The 27805-nt window shown below is 42.0% G+C and overlaps 1 protein-coding gene across 1 annotated transcript; it reads right to left on the reverse strand.

Annotated features, from left to right (window-relative positions):
- Positions 1 to 681: 681 nt before the first annotated feature.
- Positions 682 to 27805, reverse strand: pkp1a (plakophilin 1a; the record flags this gene model as incomplete). Its single annotated transcript, XM_083894976.1, has 15 exons — positions 682 to 2460; positions 2597 to 2689; positions 3931 to 4015; positions 6398 to 6584; positions 6665 to 6818; positions 8079 to 8255; positions 9534 to 9698; positions 12099 to 12216; positions 12471 to 12639; positions 14929 to 15136; positions 15480 to 15621; positions 17000 to 17196; positions 18123 to 18311; positions 21955 to 22076; positions 27622 to 27805. 14 exons carry the CDS (start codon positions 27803 to 27805, stop codon positions 2615 to 2617), a joined length of 2172 nt encoding a protein of 723 aa, XP_083751102.1. The 3' UTR covers positions 682 to 2460; positions 2597 to 2614.

Genomic DNA, 27805 nt, shown 5'->3' on the forward strand with positions numbered 1-27805 from the left:
GCACGTTCAATGGGACAAATCTGAATGTTTTATTTTTTTTATTTTTTTAAATTGCGTTTTATCTTTTTTTTTAAACTTCCTGTCTACATTTTTTTGATGGATCAATCTGATTTTTGTGTGATGGATAGGTGATCATCCAAGCATGTTGTCATTAAATTTTGGTGAGAATCGACTCAGTGATGACGTCGCAAATATGATCACATGCTCAAAAAATCCCCATTTGCTGATAATGGGAAAAACTGTTAAACATCGTGAAAATACTTCGATAAAAATCATCAGATTTGGACGAAATTTGGTACACGTGTGCAGGATCAGACGCTCTATGTTTCCACCGTGTTTCATCCAGATCTGATTCAGATTACAGATTTGGCGGATATGTAGATTAAACAAACAAGTTCAGATTATCTGAACTTGGTTAAAAAAAAAAGTTCTATACAGACATAATTTCTTTTGGACAATAAAAACAGTAGAAGAACAAACGCACTCGTGTTTCCTGCAAACTTTTTTTTATTTATTTATTTTTACGCACAGACTGAGCGACAGGGAAATTACACATCACATTTCGCCAAAAATACACGACACAAAATACTGTTTTCTCCGAGGTGAAAGAACCTCGGCGTGACCGTGCGTCTCAGTCCACGCGGCGGGGGGGGGGGGGGGGGGGGGACCCCGGGGGGGGACCCCACCACTGCGACAACCATCGTCTCATTTCATTCGCGGGATGTGTGAGTCATTTTAAGATGCTGCGTTTTAAAGAAACGAGATTATATCAGTAAAATTATATCTGATTTCAGTAAACAAGACTGCGAGTTAATGTGTGAGTAAGACTGTAAATACAAGTGAATGTGCACATGTCAAGTCGGTAATTATGGGTAATGTTCGAGGGCGGAGCCTCGTCGGGATACTTCTGCTGTGTTGTGTACATCAATCCAGGCTTTTCCTCCATCTATGTTTCTTTCATTTATGTGAGAAAAAGCAAAAAAAACTAAAACAATACACGTTATAATTCCGATAAACGACAAAAGCGACAGAAAAGAGTTTAAAGGACCAGTGTGTGATACGCAGTCCTCTTTTTTTCTTTGCGAAAATGAATGAATGAAATACTGTATTCACTTTGCTCTAAAGTATTGACACACTGGCCCTTTAAAAATTCAAATAATAATAATAATTTGAAGCCAAATGTGAAGCGACATGCTAACGGTAGCTTTAAGACTCGCTAGCTCCGCCTGTTTCTCATGGCGTCAAAACAAAACACAAGAAAATGTGTTCCCGACTGGGAAATTTCACATTTCACAAATAAAAACGACAATTTTTCTGTACGCAAATCGACTTCCCGTGGCGATATCGTACAAATGACAGGTTTGTTTTTCTTTGCTAGCATTTAATTCAACATGATATCAAGTAGAAATTGGTCGCCTGAGCGCCAAATTCACATCTCGGAAGGGGGGGGGGACTTCTGCGAAACACGATCTTCCTTTTGTTTCAAGCTAAGCTAGGCTAACCAGTTGCTGTAGCTTCACATTTAGGCTATCGTGTACCAAAAAAGCAAAACGTGTCGATTTAAATATGTACGCGCTAAAACGGCAAGCGTCAACAACAAAAAATAAAAAGTAATCCGATAATAAACTGCGTTAAAGAATGTCAAATGTAGCATTTATTGTAGCATTTATGTTTAAAAAAAGAGCAAATCTAAGTGCTGTTTTCTTTCTGTTTTTACGAACGTTAGCGAACGAACAAAACCAAGATCCATCTGTAAAAAGCTCGAGTCTGCGTACCAGCGGACCTCGTTTTGTATCGTCGTGCAAGGGTTTCGCCACCTACTGGACAAACTTCGCCCAGACGCAAAAAACACGAATTGTGTTTACAAGATGAATCCATTTGAACGCAACCTCAAGAGGGTCACGATATTTATGCTAACATATTTTTTATTGTTGGTTGCATAAAGTTCGGAATCGACTTCTTCTGCGGGGGTTTAACGTTGCAATGCTGCCATCTTCTGGAGTTCGAAAAACTCCTACACTGTCCGAGTTTGTCATATTTGTACGTAAACAAAGGTGTTCCGACTACTTTGGAAGTTTACGCTATATTACCGTAAAGACATTTTTCTTGCGTTCTCGCGTTTTCATACATTTTTTTTTTTTCGTACAACGTTCGTACAAACGCTCAGTTCTCGTGGTCACAGATGTGCGTTTTTACCAAACAAACACCTAGCTAGCGCCTTTAGCGTCGCGTCACACACACACACACACACACTCACCATCTCGCTAACAAGTCACGTTGTCCACGTTAAATACATACAAACACCTGCGGGATTACGTATGAAATTAAAAGCTCTCTCTCTCGGTCTCTAAAGTATATACAACATATAAGTGTAAGCTGTGATTAATGAAGACCGCCGTCCCCGCTGCGAGGGTGGGCGTGGCCACGGCGGCGTCTGCCCCGACATGTCGGCTTTTCCATCTGCAGGCGCCGACATGAACACATGGATGAAAGGAAAGAGAGGAAGACGCTTTAATCCCCGACCATGGAGAAAACGGCTTAAATAGTAATAATAATAATAATAATGATAATAATGATTAAATGAAGCGGTGTGTACCTGTAGGGGGCGCCGCGCTCAGTCGATGATCTGCGCCGACCTGTGCGCTGACGTGGTGTTGTCGTTGACAAACAGGGACTTGGCCAATCCCAGCTGTGGACGAGGAAACAAACAAACAGCTGATCATCATCATCATCATCATCATCATCACAACACCGTGTGATCGTTTACGCCGCGTTTCCAGTGATTTTAGCTCACGGGGACACAGGAGCTGCTGGTGCACTGCTGCCTCGTGTGGCCACTTTGTGTCACTGAGTTAAGTCTAAACGAAATATTTCGAATGCCGAATTCACTTAAATAAGACGTTTGAAGTCAGTGACGGAGGCAGCAGTGGATCAACAACTCCTGTGAACTCCTGTGTCTCTGTGATGTTAAAATCACTGGTTTTCTCTATGAACTTTGGTGTGGGAGAGTGAGTGGTTTATACAAACTTCAGTTTCCTGTTGGAAAACCTAATAAAATCAGTAAGTTTAAGTCTAAGATGTCTTCAGAACATATTCACGTCTTTATTTCACTGTTTGACAGACTTTTCCAACAGGAAACTGAAGTTTTATAAACCACTCACTCTCCCTGCACCAAACCCTATAGAGAAAACCATTGATTTTAACATCACAGAGACACAGGAGTTCACAGGAGTTGTCGATCCACTGCTGCCTCCATCACTAACTTCAAACGTCTTATGTTGTAAATTCGGCTTCTTAAATTCTTCACTCAAACTTACGTCAGCGACACAAAGTGGCCACACGAGGCAGCATTGGACTAGCAGCTCCTGTGTCCCCGTGAGCTAAAATCGCTGATTTTCTCTATGGGGTTTGGTGTGGGAAAGTGAGTGGTTTACGAACTTCAGTTCCCTGTTGAAAAAGTCCGTCTCACAGCGAGATAACGACGTGAACATGTTCTTTAATACCTCATTGTAAAGTTGTGAAACCATGAGTCACACTTCAAAAAAGCCTGAGCTGTCACTTTGTCACAGCGTCACACAGACTTCAGGGAAGCGTCTCCGCCCGTCACTCTTACTGTTCAGCCTGATCTTTATCTCCTGCTCTAAACTCTCACGTCTTCCCACTGCTGTCATCGACGCTGAGCTTGTGAGAACCGGTCGGTCAGGATTCCTGCGTGACTCTTTCTCTGTGTTCACTCAGCTCTCGGGCGTTGGCACCAGGGAAGGGAAAGTGACTGCGAGCCGGAGTCAGCAAAACAAACGCACCCCGCCCGCTTCCCCTCCCTGTCTCTGCTCGTGCAGAATCAGCAGCAGTGTGTGTGTGTGTGTGTGTGTGTGTGTGTGTGTGTCTGCAGAGAGTGCAGAGTTTGTGTCACACACTTTGCATTTTTACCTTTTTCAGAACGCCTTGTAAATTCTTCTCGTTCCATAAGGTGTAGAGCAGCAGCGAGGCGGCTTTGCTGCCTCTGGGGAAAGATCTGTGACAGGAGACATGAAGACAGGTCAGCAACACACACAAAGACACACAAACAACAACAAGGAAAGACGTCTTCTGCTTCTGATAATTCTACTTAAAGTTCCAAAATCGATTTATAATCCCAAATTCTACTTATAATTCCAAAATCTACTTTAAGTCCCTAAATCAACTTAAAGTTCCAAAATCTACTTATAATTCCAAATTCTACGTATAATCCCAAAGTCTACTTATAATTCCACATTTTACGTATAATCCCAAAATCTACGTTTAATTCCAGATTCTATTTATAATTCCAAAATCTACTTATGATTCCAAATTCTACGTATAATCCCAAAGTCTACTTATAATTCCAAATTCTACGTATAATCCCAAAGTCTACTTATAATTCCACATTTTACGTATAATCCCAAAATCTACGTATAATTCCAGATTCTATTTATAATTCCAAAATCTACTTATGATTCCAAATTCTACGTATAATCCCAAAGTCTACTTATAATTCCAAATTCTACGTATAATCCCAAAGTCTACTTATAATTCCAAATTCTACGTATAATCCCAAAGTCTACTTATAATTCCACATTTTACGTATAATCCCAAAATCTACGTATAATTCCAAATTCTACGTATAATTCCAGATTCTATTTATAATTCCAAAATCTACTTATGATTCCAAATTCTACGTATAATCCCAAAGTCTACTTATAATTCCAAATTCTACGTATAATCCCAAAGTCTACTTATAATTCCAAATTCTACGTATAATCCCAAAGTCTACTTATAATTCCACATTTTACGTATAATCCCAAAATCTACGTATAATTCCAAATTCTACGTATAATTCCAGATTCTATTTATAATTCCAAAATCTACTTATGATTCCAAATTCTACGTATAATCCCAAAGTCTACTTATAATTCCAAATTCTACGTATAATCCCAAAGTCTACTTATAATTCCAAATTCTACGTATAATCCCAAAGTCTACTTATAATTCCACATTTTACGTATAATCCCAAAATCTACGTATAATTCCAAATTCTACGTATAATTCCAGATTCTATTTATAATTCCAAAATCTACTTATGATTCCAAATTCTACGTATAATCCCAAAGTATACTTATAATTCCAAATTCTACTTATAATTCCAAATTCTACGTATAATCCCAAAGTCTACGTATAATTCCACATTTTACGTATAATCCCAAAATCTACGTATAATTCCAAATTCTACGTATAATTCCAAATTCTATTTATAATTCCATAATCTACTTATAATTCCAAATTCTACGTATAATCGCAAAATCTACGTATAATCCCAATTTCTACTTATAATTCCAAATTCTATGTATAATCCCAAATTCTATGTATAATCCCAAAATCTACTTATATAATTCCTAATGCTATGTATAATCCCAAAATATATTTATAGTTCCAAATTCTACATATAATTCCTGATGCTACGTTTAATCCCAAATTCTACTTATAATTCCAAATTCTATGTTTATTCCCAAATTACATGTATAATCCCAAATTCTACATATAATTCCTAATGCTATGTATAATCCCAAAACCTACTTATAATTCCAAATTATATGTATAATCCCAAAATCTACTTAAAGTTCCTAATCCCACTGATTGGTCCCACACGAGAATCTAACTCAACAAAGTCCAACTGTAGATTAAATTTTAAAAGACTTAAAAATGCTGAAACGACTGAGGTTTGTGTGACAGCTGTGAGTGATCTGGTGTTTGATTTATGTGACCGAGCTGCTTCGGACAGCTAATCGCTGGGTGTGGTCGGCCATTTTAAGTTTCCCCCGGAGTCAAATATGAAAGAACAAAAGATGACTTCAGGAAGTCATTAGTTGGAAAAAATCTGAGTTAAGTACATTCCAGTTTTCCCAAAAAGTCGTAATACAAGATGTTATCGCTCCGTTTGCTAGCTAGCATGCTAAACTGGGCCATGTACAAATGATCTAACGCTAATCTGTCACAGAGGCTCAGGAATAATGTTCATATAACAAACTGAACTTACCAACAACAACAGTACAGACAAAATATTTGCATTAAAAATAATATTTTGCAGACTGCAAATCATGTTTATGTTTTGAAATCATGTTTTGGCGTCATGTGGCGCCACCTACCGCCGTCTACCAATCATTGCGGTCAGTAGAGTCTCAGCTGCCGAGCAACCATGAGTTGCCAGTTACGTCAGAAAACCAAACCTAAAACACCTCGGTATTTTGAATTTGAATGTAGTAACCGTTTTGGGCCACATTCTTACATATGGCGCCTTTAACGTCGAGTTAAAGCCGCGAAGACGGCGTTCGCGTTAGCATCAGATCCATCTACGTCTGGAAGCTCCGTAATAAAAACTCACCCGTTCTCACTGAGGTCGGCGAGCGAAGTCACCAGTTCGTTGTTGACGAACTTCTTGCTGACCTCGGGGTTGGCCATCATCAGAGTCCTCACCGTGTTGCAGCCCGTGGCCACAGTCTCGTCGCTTTTCCCCATCTCGCGAGGCCCTGACGACAGCAGGCCCGTGAGCTCGGGCAGAATCTGTTTAGCTGCAGAGGAGACGCACGAGTTAGGCTTTAAAAAAAACGCTCTAAAAATCGACTTTTACGGAGGATCTTCTTCCTCTCACCCATGGTGCTCTGCACGCCGGGAGACCGACTCATGTTGTTGAGCAGGGACATGGCGGTTTTCTGCAGAGTGCTGTTGGGCGACTTTAACAGAGGAGACAAGTGCAGCAGGGCCCCCAACTTCTGAACCAGGATCTGGGTCATGGCCTCGGAACCCTGAGGCAAAACAGGCAGGATGAGGGGAAACCGGTTAGTCATCAGATCTTCTCATGATTTATGGATACGGGTGTCAGGAACAATCAAAACATGGCAGCATAGTTCGGTAGCATGTTCTGGGATATCGTTTTTCAACTTCTTCAGCTTCTTAGATGTGATTTTAAGAAGATTTCCTGGTTTCTTTGCTCCGTAGAACAAAGAAAACCTTCAAACAAAATCGTTTTGTTTTGTGGACGAAACAAGACATTTGACATCCTCATTTTAGTGGTTTTTTTTTCTAAATTTTCAAACAACAATTCAATGATTTGACTTGACTGAAAGTTGGGGATTTGTATTTAAAACGGTCAAAAACTCTGAAAAAGAACGTAGAAATACAAGTCTATAAATGCGAGGAAACTCATTGCGGTCCAAGATACCAATAATATCACAATACCAATAATATCACGATACCAATAAAATCAGGATATCAATAATATCACAATACCAATAATATCACGATACCAATAAAATCAGGATATCAATAATATCACAATACCAATAATATCACAATACCAATAATATCATGATATCAATATCACAATACCAATAATATCACGATACCAATAAAATCAGGATACCAATAATATCACAGTACCAATAATATCACGATATCAATATCACAATACCAATAATATCACGATACAAATAAAATCAGGCTATCAATAACATCATGATTCCAATAATATCATGATATCAATATCACAATACCAATAAAATCAGGATATCAATAACATCACGATACCAATATTATCACAATATCAATAAAATCACGATACCAATAAAATCACGATACCAATAAAATCACAATACCAATACTATCACAATACCAATAATATCATGATACCAATAAAATCACAATACCAATACTATCATGATATCAATAATATCACTATACCTATAATATCACTATACCTATAATATCTCGATACAACGATTCTGTGATTATCCATATATCGTGAGACGATCACACATTGCGATATCTGTCCGACTGAACAAAATAAAAACATTACAACGTGAAACACAGAGAACAAAGGTCAAATGTCATTAATTAGAGCCGCGCCACCGTGAGGAGACATGTATTGACCGTTTATCTTTAGAGCGCCTTAATTTTTTCATTAAAATACTGATATATATTCTTCTAACAATTATCGTGTTACACGAGGAAGGAAATCTACTCAAAAAGTCCAAAATCCCAGATTAATTCGGACTTGGTGGACTCACCGGCCCCCTGCTGGCGGTGAGGTTCTGCAGCGCGCCGCAGCTAGCCTCCAGCGTGGCGTCCTTCTGAGACGAGCCCAGCAGAGACAGGTACGTGCGCATGGCTTTGGGGTGGCACAACCACCGCTCACCTGTGGGGGTGCCGTCTTCTAACATCGGACGATTCACGTCAAACGCAAACTGAGGAGAGAGGGAGGGAGACAGGAGGCGGGGCTTGGATTAAAACGGCCACAGTGAGTGGATACGTGGAGTTGTAGGTAAGGAGGTAGGTAAGAATGTTGGTAGGTAAAAAGGTAGGTAAGAAGGTTGTAGGTAGGGAGGTAGGTAAGAAGGTTGTTGGTAAGGAGGTAGGTAGGTAAGGAGGTTGTAGGTAAGAAGGTTGGTAGGTAGGTAAGGAGGTACGTAAGAAGGTTAGTAGGTAAGAAGGTAGGTAAGAAGGTAGGTAGGAAGGTTGTAGGTAAGAAGGTTGGCAGGTAAGGAGGTTGGTAGGTAGGTAAGGAGGTTGTTGGTAAGGAGGTAGGTAGGAAGGTTGTAGGTAAGAAGGTTGGTAGGTAAGGAGGTTGGTAGGTAAGGAGGTTGTAGGTAAGGAGGTTGTAGGTAAGAAGGTTGGTAGGTAGGTAAGGAGGTAGGTAGGTAAGGAGGTTGTAGGTAAGAAGGTTGGTAGGTAGGTAAGGAGGTACGTAAGAAGGTTAGTAGGTAAGAAGGTTGGTAGGTAAGGAGGTTGGTAGGTAAGGAGGTTGTAGGTAAGGAGGTTGTAGGTAAGAAGGTTGGTAGGTAAGGAGGTTGGTAGGTAGGTAAGGAGGTACGTAAGAAGGTTGGTAGGTAAGAAGGTTGTAGGTAAGGAGGTAAGTAGGTAAGAAGGTTGGTAGGTAAGAAGGTTGTAGGTAAGGAGGTAAGTAGGTAAGAAGGTTGGTAGGCAAGGACGTAGGTAGGAAGGTTGTAGGTAAGGAGGTTGTAGGTAAGGAGGTTGTTGGTAAGGAGGTTGTTGGTAAGGAGGTTGTAGGTAAGGAGGTTGGTAAGAAGGTTGAAGGTAAGGAGGTTGGTAGGTAAGGAGGTTGGTAGGTAGGTGAGGAGGTACGTAAGAAGGTTGTAGGTAAGAAGGTTGTAGGTAAGGAGGTTGGTAGGCAAGGACGTAGGTAGGAAGGTTGTAGGTAAGGAGGTTGGTACGAAAGTTGAAGGTAAGGAGGTAGGTAGGAAGGTTGTAGGTAAGGAGGTTGGTAGGTAAGGAGGTTGGTAGGTAGGTGAGGAGGTACGTAAGAAGGTTGGTAGGTAAGAAGGTTGTAGGTAAGGAGGTTGGTAGGCAAGGACGTAGGTAGGAAGGTTGTAGGTAAGGAGGTTGGTACGAAAGTTGAAGGTAAGGAGGTAGGTAGGAAGGTTGGAGGTAAGGAGGTTGGTAGTAAGGAGGTAGGTAGGAAGGTTGTAGGTAAGGAGGTAGGTCGAGGTGGGCGTGGCACTCACCTGCTTCTGAGCCTTGTTGCTCTTGGGGCTGAAACAGCCAATGGTTGGGCTTTTCTTATCCTCCAGCTGAGCGTCTGCAGGATAATACTTACTCAAGCACTTTGGAGACTCCGCCTCCAGCTGATAGCTCAGGTTATGGAGGATGCACACACAGTTCTCCACAGACTGGAAGACACAGAAGTCAGTCAGTCATAACTCTGATCTGTAAACATGTCCAGGTTAAACAGTGATTCAAGCTCTCAGAACACAGGAGCTGCTGCTGGTCTACTGCTGCCTCGTGTGGTCACTTTGTGTCACTGAGGTCAATTTGAAAGAAGAAATTGAAGTTAGTGAAGGAGGCAGCAGTGGATCATGTGATCATGTGATCATGTGATGCTCCTGTGTGCTGTTTTGTCAATAGACTCCAGTATAACTCTCTCCAGCGGCTGGAGTCGCATGTCACTCGGTTCAAGGTGTTTGCATTTCTAACTAGCATGTTGTTAGCTCGAGCATTAGCCTCAGGCTGTGGTGGCTTGTGTTTACTCACGTTACTACGAACACAAATGATCCGGTGACCACAGGAAGAGCAGCAGGTGATGCAATGACACACATTTCTTTGCATTGACTGTGGACACGCCTTAGGTTTACACAAGCAGCTGTGACTTAACACAGACAAGCTATGTCAGCATGACGAGTATGTTGTTAAATAATGTGTTTTACTGTCTAACTGTTTTTCTTTTTAAAGTCTGTCTAACAGTGAGATAAAGACGTTTTTTATGAGGTGAGTCTTTTGTTAAGTGGCTCAAACCAAATGTTTTACTTGTTTTCAGTGAGATTCTGGTTCACTAAAACCTGAACTGTCCCTTTAACGAGGCTCGATCCTCTGACGAGTGCTGAGTCTAAAGTGCAGCAGTTGTTACGACTTCAGTTTCAAAGGAGCTACTGTGTCTTTACACACCTGACTTTAAAATAAACAGAGAATTTTACTGTCTCACACACACACACACACACACACACAGCAGCCTGTGTAAACAGCAGCCATCAAACACACAGACACACACACACATGTAAGCACACACACTCTTTCTTAATGTAAAGATACTTTACTGCTGAACCTGCCCTGTTTGTCAACGTACATTTGTATTTGTCCACAGAATTACCGTGACCATGATAATCTACTCAGGATTAAGTTCAGTTAACTTAAACGTGTCAAGTTGTTACAACTTGGAATTTAATTAGCTTTAATTAATCAATAGCATTGTTTTACTGCTATTGGAACGAGGACTGAAAGAGAATAAGGGTCACATTCTGAGACTATAGTCTGAAATATTGACGGTTGGTAGGTAAGGAGTTAGGTAAGAAGGTAGGTAAGGAGGAAGGTAGATAAGGAGGTAAGAAGGTTGGTAGGTAAGGAGGAAGGTAGGTAGGTAAGGAAGTTGGTAGATAAGGAGGTAAGAAGGTTGGTAGGTAAGGAGTTAGGTAAGAAGGTAGGTAAGGAGGAAGGTAGATAAGGAGGTAAGAAGGTTGGTAGGTAAGGAGTTAGGTAAGAAGGTTGGTAGGTAAGGAGGAAGGTAGGTAGGTAGGTAAGGAGGTAAGAGGGTTGGTAGGTAAGGAATTAGGTAAGAAGGTTGGTAGGTAAGGAGGAAGGTAGATATGGAGCTAAGTAGGTTGGTAGGTAAGGAGGAAGGTAGATAAGGAGGTAAGAAGGTTGGTAGGTAAGGAGGAAGGTAAGAAGGTAGGTAAGGAGGAAGGTAGATAAAGAGGTAAGAAGGTTGGTAGTTAAGGAGGAAGGTAGGTAGGTAAGGAGGTTGGTAGATAAGGAGGTAAGAAGGTTGGTAGGTAAGGAGTTAGGTAAGAAGGTTGGTAGGTAAGGAGGAAGTAAGGTAGGTAGGTAAGGAGGTAAGAGGGTTGGTAGGTAAGGAATTAGGTAAGAAGGTTGGTAGGTAAGGAGGAAGGTAGGTAGGTAAGGAGGTAAGAGGGTTGGTAGGTAAGGAATTAGGTAAGAAGGTTGGTAGGTAAGGAGGAAGGTAGGTAGGTAAGGAGGTAAGAGGGTTGGTAGGTAAGGAATTAGGTAAGTTAGGTAAGAAGGTTGGTAGGTAAGGAATTAGGTAAGAAGGTTGGTAGGTAAGGAGTTAGGTAAGAAGGTAGGTAAGGAGGAAGGTAGGTAAGGAGGTAAGAATGTAGGTAAGGAGGTAAGAATGTTGGTAAGGAGGTTGGTAGGTAAGGAGTTAGGTAAGAAGGTAGGTAAGGAGGAAGGTAGGTAAGGAGTTAGGTAAGAAAGTTGGTAGGTAAGCGGTTGGTCGGTAAGGAGGTAAGAAGGTAGGTAGGTAAGGAGGGAGGTAAGTTGGTAAGAAGGTTTTTTGATTGGCTGATTCACGCTCCACGGTCCAAACCAAAAGATGCAAAGTTCCGGTTGATTACACTTATTAGATTGTAGTTCTTCATGGAACTCTTCATAGTCTTTATACTGGTTTTACTGTTGTTAGTTTCCTGTTGTCAAGCTTGGTTAAGCTGCGTCTTTGTTTTATTGATTTTTTAACGCCACCAAACTAAACTAAACTAAACTTTAGCTGCAGACGCTCGTACCTTATCGTCTGGGTTGTCCTCGGCCACACAGGACTGGACGTAGCTCATGAGCGAGTCGATGAGGCCGCGGCAGTCTCTCATGGCCTGGCGCTCCCTCTGCTGGCCACAGCTCAAGTTCCTGAGACACAAACACAGACATCGTTCAGTCGTTTGTCTTTAAATCTGCACGGATTCACAAGATAATAAGTGGGCGGGGCTTAGCTTGGCACGGGTCAACCCCGTAAGTCAAGACGAGCATTAAGACCAGGTCCATTAGTGTTTTCAAATGAAAATAAACCATTTCATTATATACACGTTAACCTGAACCTGTGATTAGATGACCAGAACACTTTTATCGAATCTAAGTAGGGATTATTGGTGTGTTGTTCTCACCGCAGACAGCCGGTGGCGCTGAAGTAAACATCGGGGTGAATGTTGTTGTTGGCGCTGTTGTCCGACCAGCACGTGAACGGCACCACCACGTTCTCGGTGAGCGCGGGCAACGCCGTCGCCGTCAGCTCTCCCTTCAGCTCGTCGGCCGACGACAGGTTCCACAGCAGACCTGCAAAACCAGGGGCGGATTGGGGATTAAAGCGGGAAGAGATTTCCTCACGGCACGTCTGAGATTCAGTCACAGTGACTCACAACCACCACGTTCTAATCACTAAACGTAAACTCACATGTCCTCAGAAACCTTTGAGTCAAACTCCAAAGACATTTTCTTCACTTCAGTTCAGAGATTTCTAAAGACCTGGACGCTGCAGATAACTGAGTCAATAAAAACACACCTACTTTATCGTCTAAAGCTGTGTGTATTTTGGAGGTCGGCCGATCTACAACTGCTCCTGATTGATCTCAGCATTTAAAGCCCAGATTAAGACCTCAGTTAACCTTTGTTTTCTTATGTCTTTGTGCGCCGAGATCTCTGGATCTACGAGATCACACTCACATGGACCTGGTTTTCTCACACACTTTGATTTGTTTATTTGAGGTTTTTGTTTCTACGTTTTTCAGGTCGCTGTGACGCGAAAATGTCTTGTTGCGGGGGAGATTGAGGGGCGGGAGGTTGGCTGTCTCCACTGCCCCCTACTGTCTGTTAAAACAACCTTGCAAGATCAGGATAAGATCTTTCGTCACGCGTACTTCTCCTGACCGTAACTCCTGGACTGTTTGTGATATCTAGAAAATTCCAAAACTACCGGCTGCCACCAGGTCTTCTGCAGAACGACCGTCACAAGGGGTGGGTTGGTGGGGAGGTAAGAAGGTTGGTAGTTAAGGAGGTTAGTAGGTAAGAAGGTTAGTAGGTAAGGAGGTAAGAAGGTTGGTAGGTAAAGAGGTTAGCAGGCAAGAAGGTTAGTAGTTAAAGAGGTAAGAAGGTTGGTAGGTAGGTTGTGGGCAAGAAAGTTGGTAGGTAAGAAGGTAAGAAGGTAAGTAGGTAAGAAGGTAAGTAGGTAAGGAGGGAAGAAGGTTGGTAGGTAAGAAGGTAAGTAAGTTGGTAGGTAAGAAGGTAAGGAGGTAAGAAGGTAAGTAGGTAAGAAGGTAGGAAGGTAAGTAAGTTGGTAGGTAAGTAGGTAAGAAGGTAGGTAAGGAGGTAAGAAGGTTGGTAGGTAAGAAGGTAAGAAAGTTGGTAGGTAAGAAGGTAAGAAAGTTGGCAGGTAAGAAGGTAAGTAGGTAAGAAGGTAGGTAGGTAAGGAGGTAAGAAGGTTGGCAGGTAAGAAGGTAAGTAGGTAAGAAGGTAGGTAGGTAAGGAGGTAAGAAGGTTGGTAGGTAAGAAGGTAAGAAAGTTGGCAGGTAAGAAGGTAAGTAGGTAAGAAGGTAGGTAGGTAAGGAGGTAAGAAGGTTGGCAGGTAAGAAGGTAAGTAGGTAAGAAGGTAGGTAGGTAAGGAGGTAAGAAGGTAAGAAAGTTGGTAGGTAAGGAGCTAGGTCAGAAGGTAAGTAGGTAAGGAGGTAAGAAGGTAGGTAGGTACTGACGAGATTCAGTCAGCTTCGATTGAATAACTGGCAGATACGGAAAGTTAGCGTTATCTTCGGAAAAAGGGGCAGAAGAACTCAACGAACATTTTTTGACAATTCTACAGCCATGAAATCCAAATAAATCCAGGCTAAAATCAACAAAGGACTAAGGGTGAAGTCCAATTCCAATCTTAATCCTCAATCTTAATCCTCAATCTCAAAAATGCTCCCTCTAGTGCAAGTGCTGTCCTGATTCTCAGATAAATTAAGTTGAGGCCAAGTTTAAGGGCTGTATCGCCCTCAATATTGAGATTTTCCGAGACCACCCTTGGGATCAAGGGCTACCCAGAATGCATTGCGTGTTTTGCCATAACAAAGATGGCGTCGAAAGCAGACAAACGAGTACGCTACAAATGAAGTATTTTCTTTGTTAATAGAGATATAAAATGATGAAAACCATTGTTTTATCTTAGTTTAGGCCCATATTATGGATTACTGACGTCATTGTTGCGTAACATTTATTTTTATCTTACGATCTTTTGTCAATAAGTCGTGGTGTGTGCTAACTGTCAGCTGAATATTTGTATGAGTATCATCTTATAACTAACTGACAACCTAATAACTTGACTGACAAACGGATCATAATAAATAATCCTGACGTAAATGTGTCCTCCTTCTTCTTCTTCTTTTTTTGGAGTTGACAGACTGGACGCAGCTTTCGCGTTATTCTGCCCCCTTCTGTCTGAAGACGTATCTGCATTTAAGGGGTGTCCCATTTCTAAGTGACAAAATAACCCTCAACACTTGGTTTTGAGGGCCAGTTAAGATTGAGGGTTAAGATAGGAATTGGAATTGGCCCCATATCTGTGCAGTTACCCGGGCTTTAGGGAGGTCGTACCTGTGATCTGTTTCTGGGTCTCAGTAGAGTCGGTCTCCTTCAGCAGCTGCAGAGCTTTCCCGATGCCGCCGCAGTGCTGCACCTCCAGCTTGTTGTCGTGGTGTTTGAACACCAGGTTCCTCAGAGCGCCGGCCGCCGTCTGGCTGACCGCGGGGTTGGCGCTGCGCAGCAGGGTCACCAGGTGAGGGATCCCGCCCAGCTGGTGGACCTGAGGAAGAAGAAGAAGAAGAAGAAGAGGAAGAGGCAGGAGTGAGAGGCAGCAGCGGCGGCAACAAGTGTGGCGACTGAACCGCAGGCTCCGCCCCCTCTCCCCGCAGGCGGGTTACACAAAGGTCTTCTGAGGACAAGCTGCTGTTTTATTACAACCCTCACATTAACACTGAAGAGCATATTTGTAGGGCGTGTCTGTGCAGGAAGTGTTTAGAAAGAGTTTGTGTGTGTGTGTGTGTGTGTGTGTGTGTGTGTGTGTGTGTGTGTGTGTGTGTGTGTGTGTGTGTGTGTGTGTGTGTGTGTGTGTGTGTGTGTGCGCGTGTGTGCGTGTGCGCTCAGACCTCCTGTTTAGCGCGCTCCTCCTTGTAGGTGGCGTGCTGGATGTAGATGGCGCCGCACTGCTGGAACCTCTCCTCAGAGTGAGAGAGGAACTCCACGGCCTCGCGCAGCGTCAGGTCTGAGAGGTTAATCCCGCTGTTGACTCTGGAGGAGCAGGAATCACACGCTTAATTTAATCTGAGGTCACACATTCAGATTATTAAAAAAGAAAAAAAAAAAAAATATATTAATTAAATTGTGAAAGTGATAGTTAATGAGGTTTAGTAAATTAACTAAATTTGCGTATTCAAGTTATTGTTATTATTTTTATTATTGTTTTATGCATGCTATTTAAACTAGCGCTGGGCACGTTAACCATGCATCATGTTTGCGTGACGCGGCACCGGAATCAAGGCACCGTTTACCAGTTAGCTCCGTTAGCTCCTTTAGCACCTGTTAGCGCGCCTACAGTCGAACTGGAGCGGTCGGTTTATTAAAGGGAAAATTGGCGTACGTTAACCTGCGCTAACCGTTAACGTGCGCTAACGTGCGCTAACCGTTAACATAGGCTAACTTTCCCTTAAATAAATCGAATCCAGTTCGACTGTAGGCACGCTAATTAAAATGAGTGTACGTTAACGTGTGCTAACCGTTAACGTGCGCTAACGTGCGCTAACCGTTAACATAGGCTAATTTTCCCTTAAATAAATCGAATCCAGTTCGACTGTAGGCGCGCTAATTAAAATTAGTGTACGTTAACGTGCGCTAACCGTTAACGAGCGCTAACCGTTAACGTGCGATAACCGCTAACGAGCGCTAACCGTTAACGGACGCTAACCATTAACGTGCGCTAACCATTAATGTGCCCTAACGTACGCTAACCGTTAACATGCGCTAACGTCAATAACCGTTAACGTGCGCTAACCGTTAACATGCGCTGACCGTTAACATAGGCTAATTTTCCCTTAAATAAAAATCGAAACCAGTTCGACTGTAGGCGCGCTAATTAAAATTAGCGTACGTTAACGTGTGCTAACCGTTAACGTACGCTAACGTGCATTACCGTGCGTCAGTGTGCGTTAACGTTGATGCCGTTAACGCCATTAACACGTTAACGTGCCCAGCACTAATTTAAACACATGCACTATTTTCTTCAGACTTAATGTTAATCTCTTAATCTCACTGTCTGTAAACCACTCACTCTCCCACACCAAAGTCCATTGAGAAAATCAGCGATTTTAACATCACAGCACACAGGAGTTGTTGACCCACTGCTGCCTCCATCACTGACCACACGAGGCAGCAGCGGACCAGCAGGCTCCTGTGTCTCCGTGAGCTAAAGTCGTTGATTTTCTCTGCGGGCTTTGGTGTGGGAGAGTGAGCAACCGACGAAATTCAACACCTTGTTGGAAAAGTCTGTCAAACTGGAATAAACTGGACATTTTCCAAATGAAAAGGTTGGGAAGCGTTTGAGGAAACGCCTCCGACACACACTGAGCGACTGCAGCTTCATCGCGTCCGTGTTCCTGAGCGTTGAACTCACGCCGTCTGCTGCAGATCCTTCTTGGAGATCTTGATGGTTCCCATCTTGCCCTCGGTGTGCGACTGAGCCGACGGCGGCTGCACGATGCGCGTCTGGCTGCTGGTCACGTGATTGCCGTTGGACATGGAGTGGATGCTCTGTCGGCTGATCTGACTGTGGATGTTGTGCTGGCTGTGGACCCCCTGACCTTTGACCCTCTGCAGAAACATGGGAGTCAGGTGAGGTGGAGCGTTAGGAAAATACACTAGTGTTCAAAGGTTTGGGCTCACCTATACAATTTGTGTTGTGTTTTCTTATAAAAGTCATACTTTTATTCATCAAAAGAGCAAAATGAATAGAAAATATAGTCAAGACATTGACAAGATTAGAAATAATAATTTTTATACAAAATAAAACTGTTTTCAGCTGTGCTAACATCATTACACCAGGGTTTTCAAGGGTTTTCTACTCATCCATTAGCAAACAAAATGTACCATTAGAAGACGTTTTTACCACATTAACAATGTATAGAGTATATTTATGATTCATTTAATGTTAGATTAATTGAAAAAAAAGTGCCTTTGCTTCAAAAATAAGGACATTTCTCAACATTTAAATTTTTTTCTCAAAATGTTTTTTTCTCAAAATTTTACATTTTTTCTAAAAGTTTTTTTCTCAAATTTTCTTTTTCTCAAAATTAAAAATTTTCTCTCTCAAAATTAAAAAATTATCTCTCAAAATATAACATTTTCTCTCAAATTATTAATTTTTTTAATTTTTAATTTTCTTCTCAAATTTATTTTTTCTCAAAATGTTTATTTTTTTCTAAAAAAAAGAATCTCAATTTTTTTTTTCTCAAAATGTAATGTTTTACTCAAATGTATTTTTTCTCAAAAAAAGTTTCTAAAAAATTTTTTTTCTCAAAAATGTAAAATGTTCTCTCTCAAAATTAATAATTTCCCCTACAAAATTGTATTTATTTTCTCTCAAATGTTTTTTTTTTTCGCATTTTTTTTTTCTCCAAATGTGTTATATTCATTGGAAAAAAATGTGCTTTTCCTTCAGAAATAAGGACATTTCTCAGTGAGCCCAAACTTTTGAACGGTAGTGTAAGAGCGTATATGTAAATGAGACGCCTCCTCACCATGACCTGTGACGGCGCAGGAGCAGGAGAAAAGGGAGGAGCCAGAGCCGGGTCACTGCGGCTGTGGACCAATCCACCGAGACCCTGAAGAGGGCGGATCGATTTGGAACGATCCCACGCAGCGTAGGAGCCGAGCTGAACTCCTCCCAGGGATTTATGGGACAGAGTGCGACTCTTATGGCTGTTTGCCTGAGAAAAAGTAGAGGAGATTAAGATTAGGGTTGAGAATCACAGGGTTTAAGACTCTGCGATTGTCGGTTTGAAGCTCTTTTCATGAAGATTTTCATTCAGCTTCTTAAATGTGAATATTTTCTTTGTTTCTTTGCTCCACGTGAATCATTTTGGTTTGTGGACAAAAAACATCGTCATTTCCTGGTTTGACAAACACCGATCAACGTTTTTTCTTAAACATTTTCTGACATTTTATGGACCGTACGATTCATCGATGACTGAAAATAATCGCTAGTTGCAATAATGGTCGGTTTAGCATGGAGAACAAAGGTCAAAGGTCATGAAGTCTATATATATATTGAACGTGGATGAAGCGTCTCAAATTTCTCCACCGTTATCCCGGGGTCGCTTCCACCCAAGTTTGCCCTCGTTCATTTGAGCAGCGCCACCGTGAGGAGAGATGAAGTAGTGACACTGCTTTACCTTAGCTAGATTTGCCCTGGTGTATCTGGTGATTACCGATACGTCACCAAATCTGTATTTTGACTCACTCTTATCGTAAATACCTTAGCCTAGCTGTAGCGTCCACTCCTACAAACCAGGGGGCGTACCCCAGGGCTCTGCGCTCGGGTCCCTCAGGTTCAATATCAACCGTTACGCTGACGACACTCTGATCTTTATCAGTAACAAGCAACAGTTTCTGACACTAAAATAATTAAAAAACATCATCAACATCAAAGTGAAACTCCAAAAACTCGCGATTACAAATATTTACAAATATTCCATCTATCGTTTTCCGATCGATTATCGGAGATTACGATGATTCATCCTGAAAAAACAGCGGCACGGAAATAACGAGTCGTCCGAAAAACAAAAAGGAGTTGCTGTGACGGTGAGAGGGCGTGGCCTCTTTGGACATTTGTTTAGATTTAAATGTAACCGACCAACCTCCTGTAGGCTCCGCCCCCTCTGCGGTGACATAAACGCACACATCGTAAAAAAAAAAAAACCTGTCGTGGAAAAGTGATTTGCTGAAATACAACGTGAGTTGAAGGCGCGTCGGTGGCACTTTGCCAAGTTAATGACTGAAATGGTTTAACCCACTTTTTTTTTTTTTTTTTTCTTTACACGAGCATTTTTCAAACTTAGCGACTGTTATTCGAGGCGGAGGAAATCTGACAAACAATCTTTAACCTTTAAGTTCCATAAAAACAATCGCACAGACTGATGATGATGATGAGGATGATGATGGTTCTCTGTGTACGGAAGCTTTTTTTTCATCTGTGTACAAAACACACAATTCCAGCTTTTGCCGAACAGTAACCAGACGTGAAACCAGGCATCGCCTGAGGACTCTGACACAACACGTCCTGCAGAAGCTTCCACTTATGACTAATTCTGCCGTTTACACCTTTGAATCCTGGCAGTTTGATCTGGTTTCGGGGAAATCTGGTGTTTCTGGAAAAAAAGAAACCGCCCGCCAAAACTCACGTGAGGCGCCAACAAAAAATCCACCAAACAATAATAATAATAATAATCTTCATAATGAGGATTAATGAAAACAAAGGAGCGAGGGAGGAGTTTTGACTTTCACTGACTCACAAGCGTTTTCTCACAGTTAATCACTGACGCTCGTCCAAGACAAACCATAATGACGGGGGAGAAACCACAATTCTGAGGAGGAACAAAGGCTGAATTCAGAGAATAAGAGTAAAAAAATATCAGATTGAAATCAGAATTTGGAGAAAAAAGTTTGAATTCTAAGATGAAAGTAAAAATTCTAGGGAAACAAAGCAAAACTTCTGAGAAAAAGTAAAAATTCTGAGAATTTTTTTTTTCAAAATTCTGAGAAAAAAAAGTCTGAATTATGAGGGAAAAAAGCAAAAATTCTGAGAAAAAAGTAAAAATTTGGAGAGAAAGTAAAAAATCTGAAAAAAGTCAGATTTTTGAGGAAAAAGTCAGAATTTCAAGAAAAAAGGTAAAAATTCTGAGAAAAAAGTCAGAATTTCAAGACAAAAGTAAAGATTCGGAGAAAAAAGTCAGAATTATCAACACTGATAACAGATTGCGATACTTAACAATACTCAATTTCTTACTAAATCTAATTTGGTGCAATAAAACTAAGATGTATATTGTTATTATTATTATGTTATTAAGAGTTAACAGTTCCACGATCGACCACCGGGGACAGATTCAACATTCGTCCCTCGTCCAGATTAAGTGTTTTTCAGTGTGAAAGATAATATATTTAAAGATAATATCAATATTTGTCTCACTGGTCTTTGTGTGTAGAGCTGCTGCAGAAACAGTGAGAGGGCGGAGTCAGTCAACAAGTTTTCAGTCAGAGTTTACACTAGTATGTACATATATATATATATATATATATAAATTTACATATATGTATATTTATATATACATATATGTATGGATGGAAAATCAAGTTTCTGGAAATAAAAATGTGCAGTTTGTATAAACCCAGCAGATTAATGAGTCTGCCTGTAATTTAATCTGTAATCTGTCCCTGATTGACATTTTCTTATTTCAGCAGCAGACAAATCTCACAGCTCAGTGTTGTTCTTGTTTTTCCCGTCAGAGTCAGCGTGTGCGTGTGTGTGTGTGTGTGTGTGTGTGTGTGTGTGTGTGTGTGTGTGTGTGTGTGTGTGTGTGTGTTTCAATCTGACCGATCGACGATGAGTCGAGGCATGTCGAGGGAGTGTGGCGATGAATTCTTGGATTTCATCATCATCGTCGTTTGTGTTACTGTCACATCCTCGTGTGTGTGTGTGTGTGTGTGTGTGTGTGTGTGTGTGTGTGTGTGTGTGTGTGCTTGTGTTATTTGACCGGGTCTAAATTCCACAGGACAAATTAAAGCTCAGTAAACAAACAGAAGCTGAGCTCAGAGATTGATTTAATATCACACCTCTGATGTTGTCGCAGGTCTTTGCTTCTACAAGTTAGCGTTAGCTTCTTTGCTGCTCTAAGTCAGCGTTAGCGTCTTTGCTGCTCCAATTTAGCGTATTTGCTGCTCTAAGTCAGCGTTAGTGTCTTTGCTGCTCTAAGTCAGCGTTATCATCTTTGCTGCTCTAAGTCAGCGTTATCATCTTTGCTGCTCTAAGTCAGTGTTAGCGTCTTTGCTGCTCTAAGTCAGCGTTAGCTCTCAACATTCACTCAAACGCAGGTTTAACATGTTCATGATGGAGTTTTCACGTTTGGAATAATGTCAACATTTGTCCTTTCATGTACGAAAAAACTGAATTAATAAAAAACAACTCAATAGATAGATAGATACTAGCTAACTATAATGACAGACAGATACTAGCTAACTATAATGACAGATAGATACTAGCTAACTATAATGACAGATAGATACTAGCTAACTATAATGACAGACAGATACTAGCTAACTATAATGACAGATAGATACTAGCTAACTACAATGATAGATAGATACTAGCTAACTATAATGACAGATACTAGCTAACTATAATGATAGATAGATACTAGCTAACTATAATGACAGATAGATACTAGCTAACTACAATGATAGATAGATAGATAGATAGATAGATAGATAGATAGATAGATAGATAGATAGATAGATAGATAGATAGATAGATAGATAGATAGATAGATAGATAGATAGATAGATAGAACATGTTACCGTTTTGCTGTAGCTGGATGCAGAGGTGGATTGGCTGTGGCTAAAGCTGCTGCTCGATTTGGACGGAGAAAACTTGAACGCTCCGAACTCGCTGTACGAACCCAGGGAGAGCGGGATGTGACCTGAGGAGAGAGGAGGCGAGGGAGGGAGAGAAGGAGGTGATGTGGATGAAGTTCATGGCTGAGAAGACGACCGTTCATCCCTCACACTACAAGATAACTTGGCCAGATTATCTGTTCAAATCAGGCTAAAATCAGAGGACAGCCACAGTTAATCGGAGGAGCGAAATCTGGCAAATTATTCTCTAGCATGGGGCGGGATTAAGTTGTTTAATCTGTCCACAATTCTCAATCTCCTCCGTCTTTCTGCTGCTAACGACAACAGCAAATCATGATCATCATCATCACCAAATACCTCGACCAATCACATTTCCCCGTTAGAAAAAGTTAGCGTCTCTGCTGCTCTTAGTTAGCGTCTTTGCTGCTCTTAGTTAGCGTCTTTGCTGCTCTTAGTTAGCGTCTTTGCTGCTCTAAGTAAGCGTCTTTGCTGCTCTTAGTTAGCGTCTTTGCTGCTCTAAGTTAGCGCCTTTGCTGCTCTAAGTTAGCGACTTTGCTGCTCTAAGTTAGTGTCTTTGCTGCTCTAAGTTAGCGCCTTTGCTGCTCTAAGTTAGCGTCTTTGCTGCTCTAAGTTAGTGTCTTTGCTGCTCTAAGTTAGCGTCTTTGCTGCTCTAAGTAAGCGTCTTTGCTGCTCTAAGTTAGCGCCTTTGCTGCTCTAAGTTAGCGTCTTTGCTGCTCTAAGTTAGCGTCTTTGCTGCTCCTAGTTAGCGTCTTTGCTGCTCTAAGTTAGCGTCTTTGCTGCTCTAAGTTAGCGTCTTTGCTGTTCTAAGTAAGCGTCTTTGCTGCTCTAAGTTAGCGTCTTTGCTGCTCTAAGTTAGCGCCTTTGCTGCTCTAAGTTAGCGTCTTTGCTGCTCTAAGTTAGCGTCTTTGCTGCTCCTAGTTAGCGTCTTTGCTGCTCTAAGTTAGCGTCTTTGCTGCTCTAAGTTAGCGCCTTTGCTGCTCTTAGTTAGCGTCTTTGCTGCTCTAAGTAAGCGTCTTTGCTGCTCTAAGTTAGCGCCTTTGCTGCTCTAAGTTAGCGTCTTTGCTGCTCTAAGTTAGCGCCTTTGCTGCTCTAAGTTAGCGTCTTTGCTGCTCTAAGTTAGCGTCTTTGCTTCTCCAAGTTAGCGTCTTTGCTGCTCTAAGTTAGCGTCTTTGCTGCTCTAAGTTAGCGTCTTTGCTGCTCTAAGTTAGCGTCTTTGCTGTTCTAAGTAAGCGTCTTTGCTTCTCTAAGTTAGCGTCTTTGCTGTTCTAAGTAAGCGTCTTTGCTGCTCTAAGTTAGTGTCTTTGCTGCTCTAAGTTAGCGTCTTTGCTGCTCTTAGTTAGCGTCTTTGCTGCTCTAAGTAAGCGTCTTTGCTGCTCTAAGTTAGCGCCTTTGCTGCTCTAAGTTAGCGTCTTTGCTGATCTAAGTTAGCGTCTTTGCTGCTCTAAGTTAGCGTCTTTGCTGCTCTAAGTTAGCGTCTTTATTGCTCTAAGTTAGCGCCTTTGCTGCTCTAAGTTAGCGTCTTTGCTGCTCTAAGTTAGCGTCTTTGCTTCTCCAAGTTAGCGTCTTTGCTGCTCTAAGTTAGCATCTTTGCTGCTCTAAGTTAGCGCCTTTGCTGCTCTAAGTTAGCGTCTTTGCTGATCTAAGTTAGCGTCTTTGCTGCTCTAAGTTAGCGTCTTTGCTGCTCTAAGTTAGCGTCTTTGCTGCTCTAAGTTAGCGTCTTTGCTGCTCTAAGTTAGCGTCTTTGCTGCTCTAAGTTAGCGTCTTTGCTGCTCTAAGTTAGCGTCTTTGCTGCTCTAAGTTAGCGTCTTTGCTTCTCCAAGTTAGCGTCTTTGCTGCTCTAAGTTAGCGTCTTTGCTGCTCTAAGTTAGCGCCTTTGCTGCTCCTAGTTAGCGTCTTTGCTGTTCTAAGTTAGCGCCTTTGCTGCTCTTAGTTAGCGTCTTTGCTGCTCTTAGTAAGCGTCTTTGCTGCTCTAAGTAAGCGTCTTTGCTTCTCTAAGTTAGCGTCTTTGCTGTTCTAAGTAAGCGTCTTTGCTGCTCTAAGTTAGCGTCTTTGCTGCTCTAAGTTAGCGTCTTTGCTGCTCCTAGTTAGCGTCTTTGCTGCTCTAAGTTAGCGTCTTTGCTGCTCTAAGTTAGCGCCTTTGCTGCTCTTAGTTAGCGTCTTTGCTGCTCTTAGTTAGCGTCTTTGCTGCTCTAAGTTAGCGTCTTTGCTGCTCTAAGTTAGCGTCTTTGCTTCTCCAAATTAGCGTCTTTGCTTCTCTAAGTTAGCGTCTTTGCTGCTCTAAGTTAGTGTCTTTGCTGCTCTAAGTTAGCGTCTTTGCTGCTCTAAGTTAGCGTCTTTGCTGCTCTAAGTAAGCGTCTTTGCTGCTCTAAGTTCGCGCCTTTGCTGCTCTAAGTTAGCGCCTTTGCTGCTCTAAGTTAGCGTCTTTGCTGCTCTAAGTAAGCGTCTTTGCTGCTCTAAGTTAGCGTCTTTGCTGCTCTAAGTAAGCGTCTTTGCTGCTCTAAGTAAGCGTCTTTGCTGCTCTAAGTTCGCGCCTTTGCTGCTCTAAGTAAGCGCCTTTGCTGCTCTAAGTTAGCGTCTTTGCTGCTCTAAGTTAGCGTCTTTGCTGCTCTAAGTTAGCGTCTTTGCTTCTCCAAGTTAGCGTCTTTGCTTCTCTAAGTTAGCGTCTTTGCTGCTCTAAGTAAGCGTCTTTGCTGCTCTAAGTTAGCGTCTTTGCTGCTCTAAGTTAGTGTCTTTGCTGCTCTAAGTTAGCGTCTTTGCTGCTCTTAGTTAGCGTCTTTGCTGCTCTAAGTAAGCGTCTTTGCTGCTCTAAGTTAGCGCCTTTGCTGCTCTAAGTTAGCGTCTTTGCTGTTCTAAGTTAGCGTCTTTGCTGCGTCCAATTTAATTTCCGCTGCTACGCCGATGACACTCTGATCTATTTCAGTAAGAAACCGTGAGTGAAACTCATCATAAACATCGTTTTTTTACGAAAAATTGATACGTTAATTGCAGCGAAGAAGCAAAATCTAGAGCGTAAAAGTCTGACCGGAAGTGTTTTTTGTGTATAATTTGTTATTAAAGTCGGGGGGAACCAAACATGGAGGCCCAAAGTCCAGCACGGTGTCTCTGATTCCTTCAGTGAGACAGAAATACAGACACGACGTCATGTCATGTCATCGTCTGCAGCTTCCTGTAATCCCCGTCTTCTTGTGCGAGCACGTTTTCCTGTCATCGCCCGTCTGCGCCGTCGCATGAGTCATGTCACACGGAAACTGAATATAAAACCCGCTCACTCTCCCACACCAAACCCCATAGAGAAAACCACTGATTTAAGCTCAGGGGCGACACAGCAGCTGCTGGTCTACTGCTGCCTCGTGTGGTCACTTTGTGTCACTGAGCTGAGTCTAAATGCAGAATTTTTAATGCAGAATGAACAAAATAATACATTTGAAGTTAGTGATGGAGGCAGCAGTGGATCAACAACTCCTGTGAACTCCTGTGTCTCTGTGATGTTAAAATCACTGATTTTCTCTATGGGGTTTGGTGCAGGGAGAGTGAGTGCTCAGAAAAGGCTGAAAAAGCAGCAGATTTGATTTAAAATCTCTGTGAATGGATAAATACGATGCAAATAAAGCAGTTATTTTACATTTTTATTGGTGAATAATGACAAAAAAAATTTGAAATGCAGAAATCTTTGTATTATTTGTCTAATGTGTTAGTTTTGGAGGCCTCAGTGCAGAACTGTAGATTTCACAAAGACTTCACTGCGGCTGTAAAACACACGTTTGGCCGATTATAACGACTCCGAGTAAGGGGAAAAAAAAAAGGCCCTGTTTTCAAGGAGGAAAACAAGTTTGTTTTGCTTTTACAGAGGTTTTGTGTGGGTTTGAAACAGAGCCCAGAGGCCGCATTCCAAACCTGTCAGAGAGGAAGAGTTCAGTTTCTCACCGCGTCGACAACAGAACTGTTGTTCAGACGCCGAGGATCATGTTTCACTGACTCTGTTTGAGCTTCTGTTCGCAGCCACTTTCTCCTTCAGTCAAAAATAAATCATATGTACATATATATATATATATATATATATATATATATATATTACTTCCTTAAATTCAAGCCATTTTATCTCTATTTATTTATTCTGTTTTCTCTCGTTTGTTTGAAATAATCCAGCCACAGATTACGCTTCCTTCGTTGGCAGATTATTCTTCTCTTGTCTGTCAAACTGGAAACAGCAGAGACGAAACACAGACGCTCGTTATGTTCACTGAAAGAGAGGAGGCTAACGAGCGCCCACGAGCTACGAGCTAACTGCTAACAATGACAGGGAGTTAAAAAGTGGGCGGAGACAAAAAAAAAAGGTAAACATTAAGATAAAAACTTTCATTTTTAACTCTGTAACTGTTTTATTTTTGTTTTACTCGTCATTTCCTTGCACAACACTACACAAATGCTACACCTGCATGATACACAACTGCTACACCTGCACTGCTACACAACTGCTACACTTGCATGATACACAACTGCTACACATCTGCTGCACCTGCACTGCTACACAACTGTAACACAACTGCTACACCTGCATGATACACAACTGCTACACAACTGCTGCACCTGCACTGCTACACAACTGTAACACAACCGCTACACCTGCACGATACACAACTGCAACACCGCACTTCTACACAACTGTAACACAAATGCTACACAACTGCTACACCTGCAACACAACTGTAACCCAACTGCTACACCTGCACTGCTACACAACTGTAACACAACTGCTACACCTGCACTGCTACACAACTGTAACACAACTGCTACACCTGCATGATACACAACTGCTACACAACTGCTGCACCTGCACTGCTACACAACTGTAACGCAACTGCTACTCCTGCACTGCTACACAACTGTAACACAACTGCTGCACCTGCATGATACACAACTGCTACACAACTGCTGCACCTGCACTGCTACACAACTGTAACACAACTGCTACACCTGCATGATACACAACTGCTACACAACTGCTGCACCTGCACTGCTACACAACTGTAACACAACTGCTACACCTGCATGATACACAACTGCTACACAACTGCTGCACCTGCACTGCTACACAACTGTAACACAAATGCTACACCTGCACTGCTACACAACTGTAACACAACTGCTACACCTCCACTGCTACACAACTGTAACACAACTGCTACACCTGCACTTGTTTTAGTGACATATAACAACGTAAACAATCAAAGAAACAACTTGAAGAGAGAAAACACAAACAAAACGACGACAAACATCAGAGAGGCGGAGCTATGACATCATCGTTTTTTTGTTTTGACACAAGAAAACAACAAAGTTTTTATCAGATTTTCACAAACTTTTTTTTAACGTGTGTTAGTTATAATGTGTTTGACATGGGGGGGGGGGTTGATATCAGGCCCCCAGGGGCCCCAGAGTCCTTAAACAAGCCCCTGTTCAAACATATAACTGTGTTCTGGTTGAACCTGGTCTGCAGCAGAGGAAATGTGCACGAGCCTTTTTGAGTCAGGGGTCACAGCTGTGGGTCAAAGGTCACAAAGCTCAACCCCGTGTGTGTGTGTGTGTGGTTACCTGTCGGTGACAGACCGTGTGTTCCGGTCTTTCCGGGTTTGGACTTGCTCCTCTTGATCGTGTGCACCTGGTCGAGCACGCGCTGCGGTCCCGTGCGCAGCTTGTCGTCGGAGGGCAGCGCGAGCGACGTGTCCTCGACGCAGCCGACGGTCATGGCCGATCTGAGCGGCTCCGGAGCCATCAT

The sequence above is a fragment of the Microchirus variegatus genome (genome assembly GCF_963457635.1).
Source record: "Microchirus variegatus genome assembly, chromosome: 9".
In the NCBI taxonomy this organism is placed as follows: Eukaryota; Metazoa; Chordata; class Actinopteri; order Pleuronectiformes; family Soleidae; genus Microchirus; species Microchirus variegatus.